Source organism: Crinia signifera, chromosome 6 (genome assembly GCF_055691185.1).
Source record: "Crinia signifera chromosome 6, ASM5569118v1, whole genome shotgun sequence".
Lineage (NCBI taxonomy): Eukaryota > Metazoa > Chordata > Amphibia > Anura > Myobatrachidae > Crinia > Crinia signifera.
Window position 1 is genome coordinate 213,857,486 of NC_139222.1, and position 24,200 is coordinate 213,881,685.

A 24,200-nucleotide genomic window follows, 5' to 3' on the forward strand; every position below is an offset into this window, starting at 1 on the left:
AGGTTATTCAAATTATTTTTCTACTTTGCATAAAACCACACTCCTCTCCTGTATCTCTTATCTACTCTGTTGGACGAACTTCCACTGTTTGTAAAGATAGTCATTCATGGAATCTCATCCCAGCTGAGCTATTTCCTGTTGGGAACCCCACTAATTACCCCTTCCCACTTGTCATCATGTACCCTTTCCAATCTTTTTTTATCTCATGCTCCTCACAAGCTCACCAGACTATGCAAGAGTCAGAAAGCAACTGACGACTCTCAGCCCCTTCACCCGTAATTGCGTAGGTATCTGCCCATTCCCTAAATCTTCTGCCCTCTTTTAGCTCTCCCACTATTGAGCATCGCTCATATTATAAACACCCTCTTCCTCTCAACTGTCATTTAACCATATGCTTGCAATCATGCATACATCAACACAATTGTGAAAGGTCTTTGGTGCCATCCCCAAACAATGGCCAGCTGCGTGTTCCAGTCAGCATTGCTAATACTTTGTGGTATCAGGTGCTTAGTCCCGGAGTTAATGCAATGGCAGATAATAACCACCACACTAATATTGCCAAGAATTATTGGGCATGCTGGCAGATGTAGCCCAAAATGATTCGCTTGTGTGTGTGTGTGTGTGTGTGTGTGTGTGTGTGTGTGTGTGTGTGTGTGTGTGTGTGTGTGTGTGTGTGGTCATCTAATCTCATGTTAGATTTCTTTACTGTAACCAATGTTTATTATTATTTACCCCACAGATACATGTTTATATTGGCACGTATGCCCTCCTTTTTAAATGTGTGTAATGCCGGTCACTCTAAGGTGTGTGTCGCATACCCCACAGTGGTCAAGCAATTACTTATTTTATTCTGAGGAATAAGCCAGAAGTAAAGCAAGTTCAGATCCTTAAAATTAGGGAAAATACCGATATAATATAAATGAATACCTCTCTAAAAAGTGCTCCATAAAATGTTACAGTAAAGAGACAATCTACTGTGCGCATGGAGATATCTAGGTCCATCAGCAGCCTCTTCTGCTCCTGGCTGTTCACAGTTGCTCTAATACGCTGTAGAGAGAAGAGAGAAGAGTTATGAGGAACACAACCAGATCAGTAGTCAGGGGCCACAACTACTACTGCTCTTCAAAGCAAATCCCCAATTTTTAGGGTTAAATAAGTTACCAAAAAAAGAAGTAGAATATTTTAAATGACTAATACTCTGAGTACTTAGTGTTCTCATGGACATATGTTTATTGGGAAGATCTTTAATAACCAATAATCTTTTGTTGGGTGAACCTTTCTAAACTACTGTACCCCTGCAGACTAGTTACTACTTACTTTTACTGCCATTATCTGTTCACTTGGTACATGTCGCATTTTTTCCACCACTCCATACGCCCCTCGGCCAAGTTCTTCAATTGGCAGGAGGTCATCTGCTTTTACCTCAAAGTTCTGAACACAAAGAATATACTATCAAACACTACCACAATAATGGGTTACAAGTTTACAACAAAATTAAAATATAAGCAAAAATACAACATTTAACATTTTTCCTGAACTTGCACTATATTAAAGATCGCAGAAATGTGCTATAGTGGGAAGAAAAAAAAAAAAGTGATGCAGAATGTATGGTATGCATCACAGCCAATAAAAATAATGCTCTCCCCATCCAATTGCAGCCTGCAGTGTCAAACCATTGTCTGAGACTTCCTTGTCCGCCAGCATGCCTCTCCACCAGCTTCACTGCACACTGATCTCCGCACTCCATTTTCACAGGCTCTGCCCACCTTCCCCACCAGACAACATGCCCCACATGCAGCCAGTCAGAAAACATCATGGCCTGCTGGATGCGTGGCATCTTTCCCAGCACATCTGTGTGCAGATTGCTTCCATTACATGTTTCACCGCTTGGCTAGGGGGACTGCAGGGGCAACAATGTCATACTAGGTGAGTGCTGTCTCCTGCACAAGCAAACCCCCCCCCCATACAGACACTGGTATGTGGTCCCCAGGTCGACAGTGAGTAGGTAGAAAAACGCATGTTGACCTTGTGGGTGTCAGCCATGCCCATGTTGACTTAAGCTACAAATGCAGTTCCAGAGGACTGAAAAAGAGCAAATTTAGTTCCACTGCACAAAAGCGGAAGCAAAGAAGAAGCAAGTAACTACAGACCAGTGAGCCTTACATCAGTAATAGGGAAATTAATGGAAACACTATTAATAGAAAGAATAGTGGAATAACTTAAATTAAACAACTTACAGGATCCAAAACAGCATGGTTTTATTGCAGGGAGATCATGCCAAGCAAATCTTATTGACTTCTTTGACTCCGTGACCAAAATAATAGATGAAGGCGGGGCCATAGATGTGGCATATCTAGACTTTAGTAATGTACCTGATCATTATGCACGTATTTTCTTCAAATTCTTCCCTTAATTATTTTTTTCTCTTAATTGTTTTGTATATCGGATTTAGTAGGGATGCATCTGGTCTTTGGTTCATGCCGTAACCATGGTCTGCCATAGTACCCCCATACCCATTCATTTCCAAACACACCTCATCATTTTCTCCAAGTCAGATCCCTGTGGTCTTGATATTGCCTGCTATCTGGAACACATGCCCCGATGAGACCTGGCACCGTCACTGTTGCAAGGGCACTAGTGATTTGGTGCTACAGGGTACCAGGGCAGCGTCCATTCCGGCTGGTAATTGTGTGACTATAACTCCCACAGAAGGTGATCCAGTGACCTGGTTTTTAACCCTGACAGGACCCGGCTCTGTGGCCAGTGTAGACATACGCTGTGACACCGTTGTAGCGGGTTACCAGGGTAACCTTACTATATGTACACGTCACCGGTAGGGAGGAGTCACGTTACATACCTGGGGCTTACTATGCCCAAACCTCCACGCCTGTTTAGGGGCGTGCAATATTCTGACTTGGCCTATGATCAGCGGACTTGTGCGCATGCACATTACCTTTCCTAGCGCACTTAGAAGTCTGTACTGGCTCCGGTTAGTCAGACGCTGGAGCGTACGGTTGCTAGGCAACGCAGGACGCAGTGTCGAGAGACGCTGAGGTTCCTGGCTGCCAGGTGACGCGGTACGCACGTATGCGTCATGACGCCGTGTGGCCTCCGATATCTATGACAGTACTCATAGAGGTGTGTACCAGACCAATGTGTCTGATTGGCTGATGGCCGGAAACTCCTTATATGGAGATCCGACCGGCATTCCGTGTAATGCGGGTCAGTCCAGGATGAAGGCTGGATAAGCCGAAACGGCTCCGTTGACTGCTACCTGACTGTTTATGATGCTGTACTTGGGTGACTATGCTAATTAATGTCTCCTTGCCTCTCTACCTTTGCCATCAGTTGCATCCCAGTCCATGTTTGGCTAGAACCTTGGCCACATGATTTGAAATAAATTCCTTTTTGCATTTTAAATAAGGAGTGCTGCCTCATATGTCTCTGTGACAAGTTTTTCTAGACTTTAGTAAAGCATTTGACACTGTCCCACATCGCAGACTGCTAAATAAACTTGAAAGTGTGGGATTGGATTATAAAACAATTAAATGGATAAGAACCTGGTTGCAGGATAGGAAATTAGTGTTCCCGCTAGGCTTTTTTCACGGGGCGCTGCGCCCTGCCCCTTTCATAGCTGCCAATTTCCGCCCTGCCCGTTTCTGCCCGCCCTGCATAGTTATTAGCCACTGCCGCGCTAGAAGTCTCCTCCTGATGACAGTATAAGCTGCTAGCGCGGCAGCGTGTGGACACTCCCCCCTTAGCCCTGCAGTCTGACATGCCGCTCACCTCCTATGGTTTGAGCGGCTGTGTCAGCTATTCCACAAAGCAAGCCTCCTCCCCCTGCAGCGCTGACATGCCGCTCACCTCCTCGTATGTGAGTGTCTGTCAGCTATTCCAGATAAGATCCCTGCTCCCCCCTGCAGCGCTGACATGCCGCTCACATACGAGGATGTGAGCGGCTGTCAGCTATTCAAGATGAGATCCCTGCTCCTCCCTGCAGCGCTGACATGCCGCTCACCTCCTCGTATGTGAGCGGCTGTCAGCTATTCAAGATGAGATCCCTGCTCCCCCTGCAGCGCTGACATGCCGCTCACCTCCTTGATGTGAACGGCGTGTCAGCGCAGCAGGCGGGAGGAGGGATGCCCTCTGGAATAGCTGACAGGCGCTTACGAAGCTAGCCTTGACCCGCAGCAGGAGCTGGTACTAGAGCGGGTGCAGCAAGGGGCCATACAGTTCAACGGTAAGCAGCACCAGTCATCTTGGCCTCCTCCCGTAGCTGTGCACTTTTCCGCTCTCCTTCAGCTGCCTCTGCGCTGCCCTGTCTGACTCTAGCAGTGGCAGCCCCTGGATCTTCATCCTGGCGCCCTAGCCCCCCCCCCCCCCCCTGGTCGATACAACTGTGCAGCTGCTGACTTTCACTTTCTACTCCATCACACCCCCCCACCCCCGCTGCTTTTTCAGGGGTCAGTAATGCCAGCACTTTCATAAGGATCTTAGTGATCCCCTGGGTGAGCCCTGCAGTTCTTGGGATATATGGATTAGGGAAGCCAATCCCGGGGCACTTTTTCAATTCCGGGTGTCGGCTTTTGGCTTCCCTGCTTTAAAAAAATGCCCCGGCCGCCCCACATATTCACTTACATGTGTGGCGGGTGCGGCCGGGTAGGGTGGGCTGCTCCTCCGGGAGCTGGGCAGGCGTGCGTTCGGCGTGGTGGGCTGTGCGACCTGCGCAGCGTGACCTCTGACATAGTCACGCTGCGCAGAGACGCTTTGCCGGGCACAGGAGAAGCCAGGCAGCGTCTGAGCAGGGTCTCAGACGCTGCCCGGCATTAGACTGCGCATGCGCAGTCTAATACCGAAATCCCGGGATTGGAGAGTCCAATCCCGTGATTGAAATCCCGGTGTTTTTAGGGCCAAATCCCGGGATCCCGCCGATCCCAGGATTGGCCACCCTACTTTGGATCTAACAAAGTAATATGACAATCAGCCCCTGATTTGATGTTTTGGAAAAAGTCATCAGGGATTAAATTCCAAAAAGTAATATTGCAACAGCTGTCGCGTGCAACCAGTAGAATGCCCTATACTTTATGTGAAAAAAAAGAAAAGCTATGTAGGGGACACAGCAGCTTGTTAAAGGTCTGTCGGGTCATACGTTCTAGCATTAATGTGCTGATGGTGTGACGCTCCAGTGTCACAAGATGGTTATATAGCATAAATGTGCTGATGGTGTGACGCTCAGGTGTCACAGGATGGATTATATAGCATTAATGTGCTGATGGTGTGACGCTCCAGTGTCACAAGATGGTTATAGCGCATAAATGTGCTGATGGTGTGACGCTCAGGTGTCACAGGATGGATTATATAGCATAAATGTGCTGATGGTGTGACGCTCAGGTGTCACAAGATGGTTATATAGCATAAATGTGCTGATGGTGTGACGCTCAGGTGTCACAAGATGGTTATATAGCATAAATGTGGTGATGGTGTGACGCTAAATGTGCCGATGGTGTGACGCTCCGGTGTCACAAGATGGTTATATAGCATAAATGTGCTGATGGTGTGACGCTCAGGTGTCACAAGATGGTTATAGCGCATAAATGTGCTGATGGTGTGACGCTCAGGTGTCACAGTATGGGTTATATAGCATAAATGTGCTGATGGTGTGACGCTCAGGTGTCACAAGAAGATTATATAATAGCATAAATGTGCCGATGGTGTGACCCTCAGGTGTCACAAGATCGGTTATATAGCATAAATGTGCCGATGGTGTGACGCTCTCAGGTGTCACAAGATCGGTTATATAGCATAAATGTGCTGATGGTGTGATGCTCAGGTGTCACAAGATGGTTATATAGCATAAATGTGCTGATTGTGTGATGCTCAGGTGTCACAAGATGGTTATATAGCATAAATGTGCTGATGGTGTGATGCTCAGGTGTCACAAGATGGTTATATAGCATAAATGTGCTGATTGTGTGATGCTCAGGTGTCACAAGGTGGTTTATATAGCATAAATGTGCTGATGGTGTGACGCTCAGGTGTCACAAGATGGTTATATAGCATAAATGTGCTGATGGTGTGACGCTCAGGTGTCACAAGATGGATTATATAGCATAAATGTGCTGATGGTGTGACGCTCAGGTGTCACAAGATGGTTATATAGCATAAATGTGCTGATGGTGTGACGCTCAGGTGTCACAAGATGGTTATATAGCATAAATGTGCTGATGGTGTGACGCTCTCAGGTGTCACAAGATCGGTTATATAGCATAAATGTGCTGATGGTGTGATGCTCAGGTATCACAAGATCGGTTATATAGCATAAATGTGCTGATGGTGTGATGCTCAGGTGTCACAAGATGGTTATATAGCATAAATGTGCTGATGGTGTGATGCTCAGGTGTCACAAGATGGATATATAGCATAAATGTGCTGATGGTGTGATGCTCAGGTGTCACAGGATGGATTATATAGCATAAATGTGCTGATGGTGTGACGCTCATGTGTCACAAGATGGTTATATAGCATAAATGTGCTGATGGTGTGACGCTCAGGTGTCACAAGATGGTTATATAGCATAAATGTGCTGATGGTGTGCCGCTCAGGTGTCACAAGATGGTTATATAGCATAAATGTGCTGATGGTGTGCCGCTCAGGTGTCACAAGATGGTTATATAGCATAAATGTGCTGATGGTGTGACGCTCAGGTGTCACAAGATGGTTATATAGCATAAATGTGCTATATAACCATCAGGTGTCACCATTTTGACCTTTTAAATTAAAATGTGCCCTCGCGATTGAAAAATGTGCCCTTCCCGTGGTCAGCACCCTGCCCTAAAAAAATTCTAGAGTGAACACTAGGAAATGGAGTGCATTCTATGGAGGGACATGTTACCAGTGGAGTAACCCAGAGATCTGAACTTGGACCAGAAAGGGGGGACATGATAGAAATCTTCAAATATATCAAGGGTTTTAACATAGTACAGGAGGGAAATTTTCTTCAAAGGAAAAGAAGTAATAGAACAGGAGGACATGCACTGAAACTGGAGGGAGGTAGGTTCAGGGGAAATGTTAGACAAAATTACTTCACAGAACGGGTAGTGGATAAGTGGAATAGCCTCCCATCAGAGGTGGTAGAGGCTAAGGGGGAGATTCAATCGCCGTCGAGCATCTCCCGTGGGGGAGATGCTCGACGGGCCCTATTCAATGCTGTCTTCCCCGACAGCATTGAACAGGGTTTCCTGTCAGAACGAGCCCGACATCTCTAGCTGTCGGGCTCGTTCTGCCGAGAACAGCCGGGAAGTGACGAGCTGCCGGCTGCGCCCCCTTCTCGCCGCTCGGCGGCCGAGACATTGAATCCCGACTGCCGAGCTCCAGGCGAGCTCACCGAGAACGGGACAGGGGCACGGCTGTCGCGCTAGCTCGACAGCCGTGCCCCTGACATTGAATACCCCCCTTAGACAGCAGAACAATTTAAACAATTCTTTGTAAGGATATTCATATGCCTATCCCAAGCATAAGGATTAAAAAGGATTGAGATTACCTGAAGGATAAAAAAGGGTCCGACTAGAGGGGCCAAATGGTTCTTATCTGCCGTCAAATTCTAGGTTTCTAAGCCTGTGTTGACATTCTGTCAGTTTCGAGCTATGATGGTCGACCTTGACATTGTGTAACTGTTATAGTGTAACCGCTGACACCAGCTAGTGTATACCCCCAGTACGGAGACATGCCTGTGATTGTAACCCATATAATGACAGCAGCATGTTATTTGGTTTCCCCTGCACAGAGACCATCAGCCTGTGATTGCATTCCATCTATACAAGAGACAAGAAGGGGCTGCAGATCATCAAGCTAGAGGCAGACAACCATATCCGTGTAGTAGAACCCCTTTTATTAAGTGAGGGGCCACTGCTGCCTAATATTTATTCGCTGCTGAAATTAGTGAGTACATTTGTTTATCAATACCTAATAAAACAAACGCACTGTAATGAATGTGACAGGTTACAGTATGCCTAATTATAAAGGAGCCATGTGTATTTAAATGGTTAATTTGGGAGGAGTTAGGGCCAGATGTATCAAGTCTGTCATTTTTCAAAACCAGGCTGTGACATGGCAAGTAGGAGCTGATTGGCTGGCTGTTTATCACTTTTTGAAGCTTGATACATCTGGCCCTTAATGAGGAAAGGGATACAAAGAAGAATATACCTCAAAATGACAGTATAAACAAGAACTAGAATCCACTTTAAAAAGGGAGGTGCATTTTTTCTGACAAAAATCATTCTAGTTATCTGTAAGACCAGCAACATTGCCTGTTTTCCTTAGGGCTTTAATTGAAGACGCCACAAAAATGTTTCTATTTGATAAATGGTATTAACATAGCAACCACAGTCACATGGCATACAGTATGTAGGGAGAAGAGAAGCTTTAAAAATCCATAGTAAAACCCCCACTCTTTGCCAGAACATGACCAAGAAGAAGTTTAGTGACTGACCGACTAAGACAAACAGGTTATATTCTTCTTAGAAGCAGCAGAAACAAAAGGTTTCCAGGAAACAGAAATGTGTTATTTGTAGCAGCAGCCATATAAATATCCTCACAGATCAATTCAGTAGAGCGAATGCAGAGTTGTAGAAGAATCTACTGGAACAAAGATCAACTAAAGGTCATGAAGGTACAAACATAACAGGAATCTGTGTGGAACTGCACTTTTACCTTCTCACAAAAAAATAATCCAAAAAATAAAAATAAAAAAAACTCTTATGTGTCAAGGTCTGCTACCTTTGCAAACAAATTGTGTCATGCATATACTTAAAATACTATGCAGATACACTAAGCCTTGGAGAGTGCTAAAGTGGAGCTAGATAAAGTTCCAACCAATCAGCTCCTAACTGCTATGTTACAGTCTGTCTGAAAATTGAGCATTAGAAGCAGATTGGTTGGAACTTTATCTCTCCACTTTAGCACTCCCCAAGGCTTAGTGCTATATAGATATGCAGTATGCTAATATACTAGACGCGCTTCTGATGAACTATAATTAAGTCAGTATGCCATTATGCTATCATACAGAGAAAGCAAGCACTGCTTATACGGCTTCCTTAATGCCAAAATTACGTGTCCAGCCCGGGTTCCATGAATTTGTGTTTTAAAACATTGTCGCAAAAGCTTGAAACCCGTTCACACTGCAGGCCACACCTGGTTAACAAAACCTTCACAAAACTCACTTATTATGAAGAACTAGATAGAACATCAACCCCACAATATGGCAATGCCCTGCATATTTGCCTTTGTTTGTTTTTAACGGAGGCTTTAACCGTTTGAGTGCCAACATGTCCACTAAAAATGCCAGCGTCACTCACACTTGTTATATAAATTAAAATGTAAAACAATGTTGTGTTAAAAAAAACAACATTACATTTCCTATATAAGGTAAACATTACAGGTCATTATGATGAATAAAAATGTTTGCTTGGCAATTTTTTCACCTATTTTGACAAATTAATTTGGCACTCAAAGGGTTAAAATCACTGCAAGCTTATTCTGTATATACGAATGGAGAAAACGTGAGCTACTAACAACTTGCTGAAACTGAAGTTAAATACAGAATAAATATTTGATCCTGCAGGAAACGCTTACTCATGTGAATTTAAAACACTAGAGCTCCCAATCATTGCAATGCATTTATATACGTGTGTGTGTGTGTGTGCGCGCACACGAGTGTGTGTTCAAAGTACTTTTTGAAACATGACTGGTTTGTACCTTAATTACAGTGTCAAACAAAACACATGGTGTAATAAGTGCAGAGCCTTAAGAGTGGGTTGCAATGCCTCAATCATGTTGCTTGCCAAACAGAAGACACAGCCTTGTTGCGATTATATGGACTGGATGGCAGCCAAAAGGGTCATTCCCATTTGGATGCCGCCACCATCCCTAGCCGGCCAGCTGAGAATGCTGTGCGGAGTTAGAACGATGTTGGCATAAGGTGCCATAACATGCAGCTCCTGGAATGGCATTAATTAACTGCTTATAGCAGCACAAGGTGAAAGAGTATATTTGCTGTGCAGCATTTAATAGCTGTCCCAGGACCAAGTTACTGAACAAGTGCATTAGATAGCCATCCCTCATCAGCACAGCCATCTGCAGCACTGGTTCTTACAGCATGGTGAAGCAGCCCCTTTCATAGCACATTTAATTGGCCACAGGCGTCTATCACAACATTCAGTTCATTGGGTAAACCGAATTTGGCAACGCCTGGAAAAATGCTCCATGAAGAACACAATGTTCTATTCTTAACTCATGGGCATATCTGTAGTGACAGGTACACAAAATCAGGCTTAAACAAACATGGCTCATTTTCCACCAGGCATCGCCATCTCTAGCTCCTGTGAACTCAGCAGGGCTCCTTTAGAGGAGAGAATTTTTATTTTGGATTAAGATTACATGCTTTATAAACCCCTCTTGGCTACAGGTTACAGTATGCAGTCTTGAAAGAAAAAAACTAAACACTTAGTAACGTTTAGTGAAACAGAAAGTGAATTATGAAGCAGTTTGATTATGTATTGCATGTGAGCTTGGCTTTCAGATTACCTTTGAAAAACATGAACTCTAGAGGTTAAGGGGGATATTCAAATCTCCCGCCGCCATTCCCGATGGGGGCAATGGCGGCGGGGCCCTATTCAATGCGGTCTTCCTCTACAGCACTGAACAGGGATCTTGGCAGAACGTGCCCGACTTCAGAAGCAGTCACAATGCCGAGAATGGCCGGGAATTGACAAGCTCCCGGCAGCAACTCGCCGAATCCCGGGCACTTCTCTCGGCCACGCAGCCTTCTCAGCGCTCGGCAGGCGGGACATTAAATCCTACCTGCAATATCTCTGTCGAGCAGACCGAGAACGGGACAAGGTCACATCTGTCGGGCCAGCCCAACAGTTGTGACGCTACATTGAATACCCCCTAAGACAATTTCGAGGGGAGGCTGTTTATGCTAGTTTTGTGGCGGCATGTTTAAGATTGGCTACATTTAAACAAGATGGCTTTGGCCGCTAGGGGAAGGAGCAGCTCAGTAAAAATATATGTTAATAGGTAATAATGTAGCTTTAATGGAACACACATGTTACATAAAGTTTGGCAAACCTACAAAAGACATGTTACTGCGTATAGCACCAAGCAGATACAGGGGGAGATTCTCTAAGAATCTCCGCCCCCCTTCGGCGCCCATCGCATATTTAATTATCGCATATGCTGTAACATATGCGATAATTAAGGCAAAGGACAGCTCTTGCGTTAAGAGCTGTCCTTTGCGGTGAGAGTCTCTGGGTCCCAGCAGGTCCCGGCGGCTCTCCCCTCCCTCACACACCCGGTGCTGCTGCTGCTGCGCCGGGCTCTCCTCCTCCCTGCACCCGGAAGAGGATCAGTGCAGGGAGGAGGTCAACCCGGGTAACCCGGCGGGGGATGCTTACAGCATCCCAAAATGCGGTAAAAACCCAGATAACGGGGTTTTTACCGCATTTTTAGCTAAGACAATCTCCCCCACAGTTAGAAGATTTATAAACACATCCTAAACCGTATCTTTTAACAGAATAATTAACATTTCATGTCTTTCAGTCTTTAAATATATAAAGCAGTACCTTTTCTCCAATCAGAATACATGCTTTGGAGTCCAAGTCACGTGGTGGCCTGAGAAGAAAATAGGAAAAACAAGGTGTTAAAGAGTCCATACATGGTTGGCCTAAGGGCCAAATTCAGAGTCTATTGCAAAAGACAAATCTCTAATGGACAAAACCATGTGCACTGCAGGTGGGCAAATGTAACATGTTCAGAGATTTGTTAGTCTGAATTGCAGTGTTCAGTCGCATGTGATGCAGATTCGATTCCGCTTAGAAAAATAGAAGTCTGTCTTGACTATCACGCATGTAGAATGTATGTGGCCAGTTTCAATAGCATCCTGTTATGGAAAGCCATCCACCCCCGTGAAAAATCGCTGGTGGCAAAAATGCCCAGTGTGTATGGACCATAAGAAAGGACTGACTTCTGTATGTTGTAATACCTGTACCCACGAGCACCATTTAAACAATTAATAGATCTTGCCTTTTTCCTGTCACCAACTAAATAGCACCAAACTCTATTCAGTGCTCTTACTGTTGTGGATTGGGCCCAATGTCTCCAATCAAGCCCTCTGCTAGCTACACTGCTGGTTCATGGAGATGGACTAGTAGAAATGAGCAGACACCAACCAAGAGGTGTTGTAGCAGAGTAAGTAAGTACACGCATACACAGAGGTAGGCAGTTTCAGGTATAGGAGCCTGGGTTACAATAAGATTTTCAAAATCTTGGTATATAGGGTTTGGTGATGGCGGCTTTACCAATCAACTACACAGTTTGTAGAGTCAGCAACAGGTGCTTACTAATAAGAGGTATTCACCTAATTTCCAAAATACAGTGGGATCAACAACAACAAAAAAAAAAACTATGATCGCCTTACAGGACGAGGTGAATCCGGTCACAATTCTGTGACACAAATGGGACTAAACCTACTTGACCAGAACGAACTGATGAAAAAGTTTAATTCTGGACTTAATGCAATGCCTGATCATTTACACATTGTTAGATTAAGTTTATTATCCTCGGTAGAAGCTTCTATGGCCCAGTTAGTTGTCACAGTTGGAAAAAAATAGCCAGCAGGAGGCATTAATGGGTCATAGGGCAGTATTCAATGAGAAAAATTCGCTGTGATTTCTGGAGAGTTTGTGCTTTTCACGCGGTGGAGAGAGGTTTTTTTTCTCCAAAGGCGAGCCACCCTATTCAATGTGAAATATTCTCCGTCTTTCTAAGTGATTCTCGCTGTCTCTCTCCGTGTAGAAATTCTCCATCTTTTGATGGAGAGCAGGAATGTGAACTTTTAAACTAAAAGGGTGTTTTTTTTAATTTTGGTGTAAAAAAATCAGGGTTTTTTTTCTGTGAAGGGGCATGTTATTTTTATTCATGTGCCTATAGCACATGAATATATATTTAATTTAACCCCTTCCCGACATTTGACGTATATATACGTCATGGCCGGGAAGTACTTCCCGACACATGACGTATATATACGTCATGGCTTCTAACTGTCACTGCGTCTAGAGACGCAGTGACAGAGGGACGATGTCTGCTGTCCCTGACAGCAGACATGTCCCTGCATGCCCAGGGGGGGCTGCGATGCCGCCCCCCCGTCGGCGATCGCTGTGATTGGCTGTTCAGTGTGAACAGCCAATTACAGCGTTTTCTGTGTCACCGGCGAATAACGTTCGCCGGTGACACGGGATTGGAGGTGATTGGTGCTGTAAAGTACAGCACCAATCACCGCGGGGTGTAAGGGTGACACTGGTGTCACCCCACCTCACCCCGCCCGCCCCCAAAGGCCGTGATTGGTCCGTCGGACCGACGGACCAATCACAGCCATGGAGGGGGGTTTAAACTAACGGGGACTACACTGCAGACGCCATTCCGGTCTGGAATAGCGTGCAGTGCGGTCACCGTGCCCAGCTGTCGCCATTTACTGACCAGAACCTTGCTCAATACTTACCTGATCACTGCTTGGGATCTTGCTTCATCTTGTGACATCCTGTGCTGTGTTGTGCTGTGTTGTGCTGCTGCAGTGTCATCGAGTTAGAGAGAGAGAGAGATAGAGAGAGAGAGATAGAGAGGCCTAGTGACAGAGAGTGCTATATTTTGTGCTGCTGCAGTGTAATAGAGTTATAGATAGAGAGATAGAGAGAGATAGAGAGAGATAGAGAGATAGTGACAGATCGTGCTATATATTTTTTTATATAACTGACTGCTGCCCCCCCTTTTGTGCTGATCAGTATAAATTAACTGATCAGCAACTTTTTGGGGGCGCAGGGTATTTTTTATATATATATATATATATATATATATACCTGCTGCAGTGTCATAGAGTGATAGATAGTGAGAGATAGAGAGATAGAGAGAGATAGTGACAGAGAGTGATAGAGACTGCTATATTTTGTCTGCTGCCCCCCTTTTGTGCACCCCCAGCAACTTTTTGGGGGTGCAGGGGTTATTTTTCATATATATAACTGTCAGTGCTGCTGCTGCAGTGTCATAGAGTGATAGATAGTGAGATAGAGAGAGATAGAGAGAGAGAGAGAGAGAGAGAGAGAGAGATAGAGAGAGAGAGAGAGAGAGAGAGAGAGAGAGAGAGAGAGAGAGAGAGAGAGAGAGAGAGAGATAGAGAGAGATAGTGACAGAGAGTGATAGAGAGTGCTAAATTTTGTGTCTGCTGCCCCCGCCTTTTGTGCTGATCACTATATCTGAGGTGATCAGCAACTTTTTAGGGGTGCAGAGTTTTTTTTTTTTATATATATATATATACCTGCCAGTTGCACCAAAGGTTGTGCACCTGCTGCCCCTCACTGGTAATCAGTGTCGCATCACTGATCACCTTTTTTTTTTTTGTGTGTGTGCTGTGGGGTCTTTTTTTAATTTTTTTTTTTACACACACTGTGATTTTGGGGGTGTCCTGTGGCCGCTGTGCGCTGATCAGTGACGTACATCACTGATCATCTTTTTCGGCACAGGGTTGATCTATTTTTTTTTTTTTTTGATCAAATTCCTGTTGCCTTTGAGCGCTGTTCAGTGACGGACGTTACTGACCAACATCTGTGCTCAATTTTTGGCGCAGGACCTTTTTTTTTTTTTTTTTTTTAACCCCTTCAATTTTTTTTTTTTTTTAAACCCCTTCATTTTTTTTTTTTTGTATAAAGTATTTTTTTTTTTTTGCACTACATACACACTACACACTACATACCCCCCTGGTTGAAATAAAGTTTGTACCCCCCCCTACACTATACACGTGTTGAAACATTTCACTACCAGTAACACAAAAATAAAAATGGCATCCCAAATGTCATCCCAAATGTCATCCCAGTCATCCAGAAGAATGTATTCAGTGGAGGAGGCATATGCCATGCTTGCTTCTGACTCTGACACAGCCAGTGATGCAAGCGGGGAATTTGAAGGATTCGCCTTAAGCTCCTCTTCCTCCTCTGGTGATGAGGGACCCCCTCAAAGACGCCCCCGTAGAGCAGCTGAGACCCCCCCCCCAATAATTGATCTCGTATGGACCCCACCACCAGACAATTTTGAGCCCCAGGTTCCTGAGTTTTTGGCCATGCCAGGAATCCAATTTGATTCCACAGGTCTCAGAGAAATTGACTTTTTCAAATTATTTTTCTCTGATGATTTTATAAATTTAATGGTGGACCAAACTAATTTATATGCCCAGCAGTTTATTGCTCAAAACCCCACGTCATCATTTGCTAGGTGGACCCCTGTAGATGCAGTAGAGATGATGACGTTTTGGGGTCTGGTGTTTCATATGGGCATAGTAAAAAAGCCAGAAATTAGGCAATATTGGAGTACAGATGTTCTGTACAGCACCCCATTTTACCGTATGGCCATGCCCCGGGCTCGATTTGAGACGATCCTTAAATTTTTGCATTACAACGATAATGCACAGTGCCCACCCAGAGATGATCCCACCTTTGACCGGCTATTCAAAGTCAGGCCGGTCATTGATCATTTCAGTGCCAAATTTGAAGACATGTACATCCCAGATAAATTCATTTGCATAGACGAGTCCCTTATACATTTTAAAGGAAGGGTTAAATTCCGCCAGTACCTTCCCAGTAAGAGGGCAAGGTATGGCATAAAAATGTATAAGCTGTGTGAAAGCACCTCAGGGTACACTCACAGGTTTAGGGTATATGAAGGGAAGGATTCAAGAATTGAACCGCCAGAATGCCCCCCCTCCCTCGTAGGTGTTAGTGGAAAAATTGTCTGGGATTTAGTGCACCCCTTCCTGGATAAAGGTTATCACCTCTATGTGGATAACTTTTACACTAGCATCCCCCTGTTTAAGGCCCTTGGTTCAAGAGGTACAGCAGCTTGCGGTACTGTGCGCAAGAACCAAAGAGGCCTCCCAAAAACGCACATTGCCCAAGTAATGAGAAGGGGTAAAAGCAGGGGAATATGCACCGAAAATATGTTGTTGGTCAAATATAAGGACAAGAGGGATGTCCTTATACTGACAACAATTCACGGAGACAGTACCACCTCCGTCCCTGTACGAGGTACCAGTACCCACACCTCAAAACCTAATTGTATCCTGGATTACAATAGGTACATGGGCGGAGTGGATCTTTCAGATCAGGTACTGAAGCCGTACAGTGCCCTGCGGAAAACAAAAATCTGGTACAAGAAGCTGGCCGTGTATATCATCCAGATGGCACTGTATAACGCTTACGTGCTATTCCGTTCTACCGGCCAGAGGGGGACATTTATGCACTTTCAAGAGGAAGTCATAAAGGGCCTAGTATTTGGGAACCAGCAGGCAGAGGGCCCCAGTACTTCTAGTACTGGCCCCCGTATTGTACCAGGGCAGCATTTTCCGAACGAAATCCCCTCCACTGCAAGAAAGGGCAGGACACAAAAAAGGTGCAAAGTTTGCTATAAAAAGGGAATAAGAAAGGAAACTATTTTCCACTGTGAAACTTGCCCCGACAAACCCGGCCTATGTATAAAGGAGTGTTTTAAAATATACCACACATCTATGGATTATTAGGTTCATCATTTCACCGTGCTTCGGGGGTCTTGCTAATGCCACATAGCACCCACCAACATTCCACCAGAATCTGAGCTGCAAAATCCAAAAATCACTCCTTCCCTTCTGAGTCCTGCCATGCACCCAACTGGTATTTTTTGGTCACATATGAGGCATTGCCATACTCGGGAGAAATTGGGGCACAGATTTTGGGGTGCTTTTTCTCCTTCATACCTTCTGAAAATGAAAAATTTTGAGCCAGAACTGCATTTTTGTGTAAAAAAATGTAATTTTTCATTTTCACTGCCCACTTGTATCAAAATTGGTGAAACCCCTGGGGGTTTGAAATGTACACTATACCCCTAGATGAATTCCCTGAGGGGTGTAGTTTGCAAAATGGGGTCACTTGTGGGGGGGTTCCACTGTATTGGTGCAACATAGCACCCACCATTCATTCCACCAAAATCTGTGCTGCAAAATCCAAAAATCACTCCTTCCCTTCTGAGTCCTGCCATGCACCCAACTGGTATTTTTTGGTCACATGTGAGGCATTGCCGTACTCGGGAGAAATTGGGGCACAGATTTTGGGGTGCTTTTTCTCCTTCATACCTTCTGAAAATGAAAAATTTTGAGCCAGAACTGCATTTTTGTGTAAAAAAATGTAATTTTTCATTTTCACTGCCCACTTGTATCAAAATTGGTGAAACCCCACCCCTGGGGGTTTGAAATGTACACTATACCCCTAGATGAATTCCCTGAGGGGTGTAGTTTGCAAAATGGGGTCACTTGTGGGGGGGTTCCACTGTATTGGTGCAACATAGCACCCACCATTCATTCCACCAAAATCTGTGCTGCAAAATCCAAAAATCACTCCTTCCCTTCTGAGTCCTGCCATGCACCCAACTGGTATTTTTTGGTCACATGTGAGGCATTGCCGTACTCGGGAGAAATTGGGGCACAGATTTTGGGGTGCTTTTTCTCCTTCATACCTTCTGAAAATTAAAAATTTTGAGCCAGAACTGCATTTTTGTGTAAAAAAATGTAATTTTTCATTTTCACTGCCCACTTGTATCAAAATTGGTGAAACCCCTGGGGGTTTGAAATGTACACTATACCCCTAGATGAATTCCCTGAGGGGTGTAGTTTGCAAAATGGGGTCACTTGTGGGGGGGTTCCACTGTATTGGTGCTTGGGGGGTCTTGCTAATGCGACATAGCACCCACCAAAATTCCACCAGAATCTGAGCTGCAAAATCCAAAAATCACTCCTTCCCTTCTGAGTCCTGCCATGCACCCAACTGGTATTTTTTGGTCACATGTGAGGCATTGCCGTACTCGGGAGAAATTGGGGCACAGATTTTGGGGTGCTTTTTCTCCTTCATACCTTCTGAAAATGAAAAATTTTGAGCCAGAACTGCATTTTTGTGTAAAAAAATGTAATTTTTCATTTTCACTGCCCACTTGTATCAAAATTGGTGAAACCCCTGGGGGTTTGAAATGTACACTATAACCTTAGATGAATTCCCTGAGGGGTGTAGTTTGCAAAATGGGGTCACTTGTGGGGGGGTTCCACTGTATTGGTGCTTGGGGGGTCTTGCTAATGCGACATAGCACCCACCAAAATTCCACCAGAATCTGAGCTGCAAAATCCAAAAATCACTCCTTCCCTTCTGAGTCCTGCCATGCACCCAACTGGTATTTTTTGGTCACATGTGAGGCATTGCCGTACTCGGGAGAAATTGGGGCACAGATTTTGGGGTGCTTTTTCTCCTTCATACCTTCTGAAAATGAAAAATTTTGAGCTAGAACTGCATTTTTGTGTAAAAAAATTAAATTTTTCATTTTCACTGCCCAGTTGTATCAAAATTGGTGAAACCCCTGGGGGTTTGAAATGTACACTATACCCCTAGATGAATTCCCTGAGGGGTGTAGTTTGCAAAATGGGGTCACTTGTGGGGGGATTCCACTGTATTGGTGCTTGGGGGGTCTTGCTAATGCGACATAGCACCCACCAAAATTCCACCAGAATCTGAGCTGCAAAATCCAAAAATCACTCCTTCCCTTCTGAGTCCTGCCATGCACCCAACTGGTATTTTTTGGTCACATGTGAGGCATTGCCGTACTCGGGAGAAATTGGGGCACAGATTCTGGGGTGCTTTTTCTCCTTCATACCTTCTGAAAATGAAAAATTTTGAGCCAGAACTGCATTTTTGTGTAAAAAAATGTAATTTTTCATTTTCACTGCCCACTTGTATCAAAATTGGTGAAACCCCTGGGGGTTTGAAATGTACACTATACCCCTAGATGAATTCCCTGAGGGGTGTACTTTGCAAAATGGGGTGACTTGTGGGGGGGTTCCACTGTATTGGTGCAACATAGCACCCACCATTCATTCCACCAAAATCTGTGCTGCAAAATCCAAAAATCACTCCTTCCCTTCTGAGTCCTGCCATGCACCCAACTGGTATTTTTTGGTCACATGTGAGGCATTGCCGTACTCGGGAGAAATTGGGGCACAGATTTTGGGGTGCTTTTTCTCCTTCATACCTTCTGAAAATGAAAAATTTTGAGCCAGAACTGCATTTTTGTGTAAAAAAATGTAATTTTTCATTTTCACTGCCCACTTGTATCAAAATTCATGAAACCCCTGGGGGTTTGAAATGTACACTATACCCCTAGATGAATTCCCTGAGGGGTGTAGTTTGCAAAATGGGGTCACTTGTGGGGGGGTTCCACTGTATTGGTGCTTGGGGGGTCTTGCTAATGCGACATAGCACCCACCAAAATTCCACCAGAATCTGAGCTGCAAAATCCAAAAATCACTCCTTCCCTTCTGAGTCCTGCCATGCACCCAACTGGTATTTTTTGGTCACATGTGAGGCATTGCCGTACTCGGGAGAAATTGGGGCACATATTTTGGGGTGCTTTTTCTCCTTCATACCTTCTGAAAATGAAAAATTTTGAGCCAGAACTGCATTTTTGTGTAAAAAAATGTAATTTTTCATTTTCACTGCCCACTTGTATCAAAATTGGTGAAACCCCTGGGGGTTTGAAATGTACACTATACCCCTAGATGAATTCCCTGAGGGGTGTAGTTTGCAAAATGGGGTCACTTGTGGGGGGGTTCCTAACTTTTAGCATCTTATGGTGCCTAGAAACCTACATGGTGCCTAAAAAATAATCTCATAAAAAGGAGGCTCCAAAATCAAGTAGGTGCTCCTTCTATTATGAAGCCTGTGGTTTGGTCAACGTGCACACTAGGGCCACATATAGGATATTTATGAAAACAAAAGAATTGGGGGAATCAATTTTTAGTCACATTTCTCTAGTAAAATGTACTGTGTTCCTTAGAAAAATGTATTCAAATTGCAAATCTGCAAAAAAAATGAAATTTTGAAATTTCACCTACACTTTGTTTTAATTCCTGTGAAACACCTAAAGGGTTAACAAACTTCCAAAATGCTGTTTTGAATACTGTGAGGGGTGCAGTTTTTGAAATGGTATCATTTATGGGGGTGTCTCACATACAAGTCCCTCAAAGTCACATCAGAACTGAACTGGTCCCTAAAAAAATCAGTGTTTGAAATTTTCTTGAAAATTTGAGAATTTGCTATTCATATTGTAAGCCTCCTAGTGTCCAAAAAAATTAAAAGGAAGTTGAAATAATGATGGAAACATAAAGTAGACATATGGTCTATGTTAGTTATTAACTATTTTGAGTGGTATGATTATTTGTCTCACAAGCAGAAAATTTAACATTTAGCAAATTGCTAAATTTTCCATTTTTTTACGACATTTTGGTATTTTTCACAAAAAAACACAGACTGTATTGACCCAAATTTACCACTAATTTGAAGTACAATGTGTCACGAAAAAACAATCTCAAAATCACTGGGATAAGTAAAAGCAAAAAAAAGTTATCCCCACTTAAGTGAGACATGTCAGATTTGAAAAAAAGGGCTCTGTCAGGAACGCAAAAACTGGCTCTGTCAGGAAGGGGTTAAAAAAAAATATTTTTTTACATTTTTTTTTTTTTACACAGTGCAGCCAGCAGGGGGCCGGAGCGCTCGAGCCGCTCATTAGATATTCATATATTCACTGCACCCGATGCACGTTCGGGTACAGTGAATACTGGGTCCCCCGCTGGCTATAGGGGGGGCAGCCTGTGCTGCCTGGGTCCAGGGGAGCCCTGCTCCCCTCCCCATATCCCCTGCAGCAGCCAAGAGAGACTTTAATCTCTCTTGCCTGCTACGTCCCCCGGCTCCCTGACAGCTCCCTGCCGCGGACGCTCGTCTGCTGCAGGGGTTAAGACTCGCCGCGAGTGGCGGCGAGTCTTTAACACGTTGAATAGGGGGAGCAGGAGGCTCCGGAACACGGAGAGTGCATGGCAAGAGAAAAAATCTCTCGCCATGCAGGGAGAAAATTTCACATTGAATACTGGCCATAGACAGTATGTCATTAAAGTTTACTGAAAAAAAAAAAAAACAGTGCATCCTCTTCAGACAATGACTGGAATTTCAGGAATGCAACAGCTGGGAATTCTTTCAGCGACAACTCAAGTGTGATGTCAGTACAATGGCATCTCTACTATATCTTAGTATGTTCCTATAGCCACTTCAGGTGACACCAGGTATAAAAGGCCAAAAAACGGCTTAAATATTTTTTTCATATAGAAGTCAACATTTCTATTAAACTTGCCAAAATTAGCAGAAAATGGTTAGTTAAATGCACTCAGGAAGCTAGGAATAAGCATGTATGTACGGGGCAGTACGGATGGTGTAATGGATAGCATTACTGCCTCACAGTGCTGAGGATATGGGTTCGATTACCACCATGGCCCTAACTGTGCGGAGTTTGTATATTCTCCCCGTACTTGCGTGGGTTTACTATGGGTACTCCGGTTTCCACCCACAATCCAAAAATATACTGGTAGGTTAATTGGCTCCCAACAAAATTAACCCTAGAAGATCTGTGTGTGCGTGTACATGTGGTAGGGAATATAGATTGTAAGCTCCACTGGGGCAGGGACTGATGTGAGTGTTCAAATATTCTCTTTGAAGTGCTGTGTAATGTGTGCGCTAAAAAAGAAACTGTTAATAAATAATAATAAATGTATGTGATCTTCTATTTAAAATCAAAAGCGTTGATGCACTGTATTCAAGTGCAATGTCCTCAGCTGAACATCATGTTACACAGAATTTTTGTGATAAATTGCAATTTATCATGGAAATTAAACATAAAATCAGCTTGTCAAGTGCACTACATGGATTGAGATACTGTATATAGAGGCAAGCACCCTGATAGACTCATCTCAGTATTTTTGAGCTGTATCAGGTTCAATTAGGATACTGTTCTCCAGACACAAGTGTTGGGAGGCGACAGTTTTTAGTGATGGAAGGAATTACATTTTCACGTTTCAGAGCTAACTATTCGCAGTTTACTTTAACAAGGCAAACCACTGAAGGAATCAATATAAAACATGTACTTCATTCATTAAGGTGCGTATTCAATCTAGGACAATTTTTTTTTTTTTTTTGGAAAGTCGATTCGCCTATCCAAACCCAGTGTTGATTTTTTTGCCTGGGTGAAAAAATCCAGCATTGGCAAAAACCGCGTGTATTGGCTAAATTGCTGCAAATTCACGCAATTATGGGCAAATTTTTGTAGCCATGGGTGAAAATGTACTAAAAAACGGGCCAAAAAAAGCCAGTGATTGACTACTTAAAAGGTGAATCTCAGACAATTTTTGGAGAAAATGTTGACTGGGATTGAATACCCCCCTAAGACTTCAAGACTTACGTTGGTGGGCTGGTCTTTGTATCTTCAAAAACTTTAAGTCTGGGCAAGGGTGGGTTTTTCTTCTTCCCTTAAATACAAATAAAAATATATATAAAAATGTGCACGATAAATCAAAACTGAGGAAAAATACAAAAACAATACAAAAAAAAAAGCCCAAGTGGAGGAAACTTGCAGCATACAAGTAAGTACAGCAAGAGGAACACATACGTTACATAACATTTATGCACACTTATTTATTATTATACTTTATTATGGAGTCACAAGGGTTTGACAAAGTACACAAACAAATGAATTAAACAAGAATACAATGACTTGCAGTACAAGACAATGCAGGGAAAGATAGGAAACAGGGCTCTAGACTGCCCACCATGACTGCTTGTAATGAGAGGTGCTACCTTCCTTTCACTTACCATACATTCTAACTCTTGACTGCTATACTTCATTTATGTGGTGCCCTGTGGTAGGACATGAACCCCAGATTTTTAGGGATCTGCTCCACAGAGGTGAAATCAACGTTGGTTGGCAGGTTTATATTTTTGACCGAATATACAGATTGAGCCCTCCTCATTTAGCCTGTTTATTAGATTAAGTGAGTAATAGGATTACTATGCTAATCCCCTACTGTATTGTTCTATGTATTGTATTGCTGCTGAGAACAATAGGATAGCCATGGCTAGCCATGATGAACCAGGACCTAAGGAACAAAGTTGATAGCGGCTCCAACTGTATGCCAACAATCTCTTCATTAAATATAAAAAAATATATACAGTATGTTACCAGAAATTATTGTACAGTGCATCTGCACCTTCCCTGTGATACAGGACAAGAACATGAATTATAAAAACGGCTGCTTTAGTGATCATAACTATCAAATATGCAGCAAGAAAGGGTTACGTGCCATTGTAGGGAGTATGGAATAAATGAGAAGAGACGTAATTACACATAAGAGAAGTGGGTCCTGCTCGTAAGAGCTTAAATTCTAAGGGCGAGATGTATCAAACGGAAAATGCGTTAAAACCCCGGTTTTACTGCATTTTCCAATGTATCAAAAATGATACCGCTTTGAAGGGTATGGCCACCTTTGGGTGGCGATACTCTATAGAAGCCTATGGGCTTCTTTCCGCCGTTGCCGACGCAAGCCCGCCACCTCGCCGACCCCCCTCTGGCTTACCTTCCTGAAGGGTCCTCCTGGACCCCGGAGGGTAAACCCCTCCTCCCCCCTAGCGAAGCATCCGGACATCCTTCCGGCTGCAGGGGGGAGGAGGAGGTGCCGGGGACAGCCTGCTTAGCTGTCCCCGTCGTGAGGGGAGAGCCAGGCAGCAGGGAGGTGACCGAGACCCCCCACACACCACATAACAGGTATCGCGGGGGGCCTCCGTCACCGCACCGCGATGCCAGCCGCATAGGTTAGTGCATATGCGCTGGCATCGCGGCGGGGGGGGGGGGGCACGAAGGGCGGCGATGTATTTTAATACATCTCGCCCTAAATGTGTGGGGGAGGTAGGCAGAGGTGGCACAGAAAGAAGGCAAAGAGTGAGGTAAGATCAAGAAGCAGTGGATTAGGATGAAAGCTGGATAGCATTAATGAAGAAGTGAGTCTTAAAAGGATCACACCTAAGTCCATAGGAACCCATTGTAAAATACTTCCCTTCACCCAAGAAGAAATAGCCTCTCCATCCTCAATTGCAAAATAATCCCCAGCATTAACACCCTCTCCCGCTACTGGTACTAGATCCCTAGGGCACCGTTCCTACCCTCACACCAATGCCAATGGGTCCCCCACTATTTAGTGACTCCTCCATCCAAAT

The 24,200-nt window shown here is 44.1% G+C and overlaps 1 protein-coding gene across 1 annotated transcript in view; it reads right to left on the minus strand.

Moving 5' to 3' along the window:
• MAP2K6 (mitogen-activated protein kinase kinase 6) overlaps positions 1 to 24,200 on the minus strand; it is a 63,933-nt gene that overhangs the window by 12,282 nt on the left and 27,451 nt on the right. Inside the window, exons 2-5 of the mRNA XM_083148774.1 lie at positions 22,393 to 22,459; positions 11,622 to 11,670; positions 1,318 to 1,431; positions 928 to 1,047 (exon numbers count right to left, since the gene is read on the minus strand). Coding sequence (XP_083004900.1) covers positions 928 to 1,047; positions 1,318 to 1,431; positions 11,622 to 11,670; positions 22,393 to 22,459 — 350 coding nt within the window. The remainder of the gene's footprint in view (positions 1 to 927; positions 1,048 to 1,317; positions 1,432 to 11,621; positions 11,671 to 22,392; positions 22,460 to 24,200) is intronic.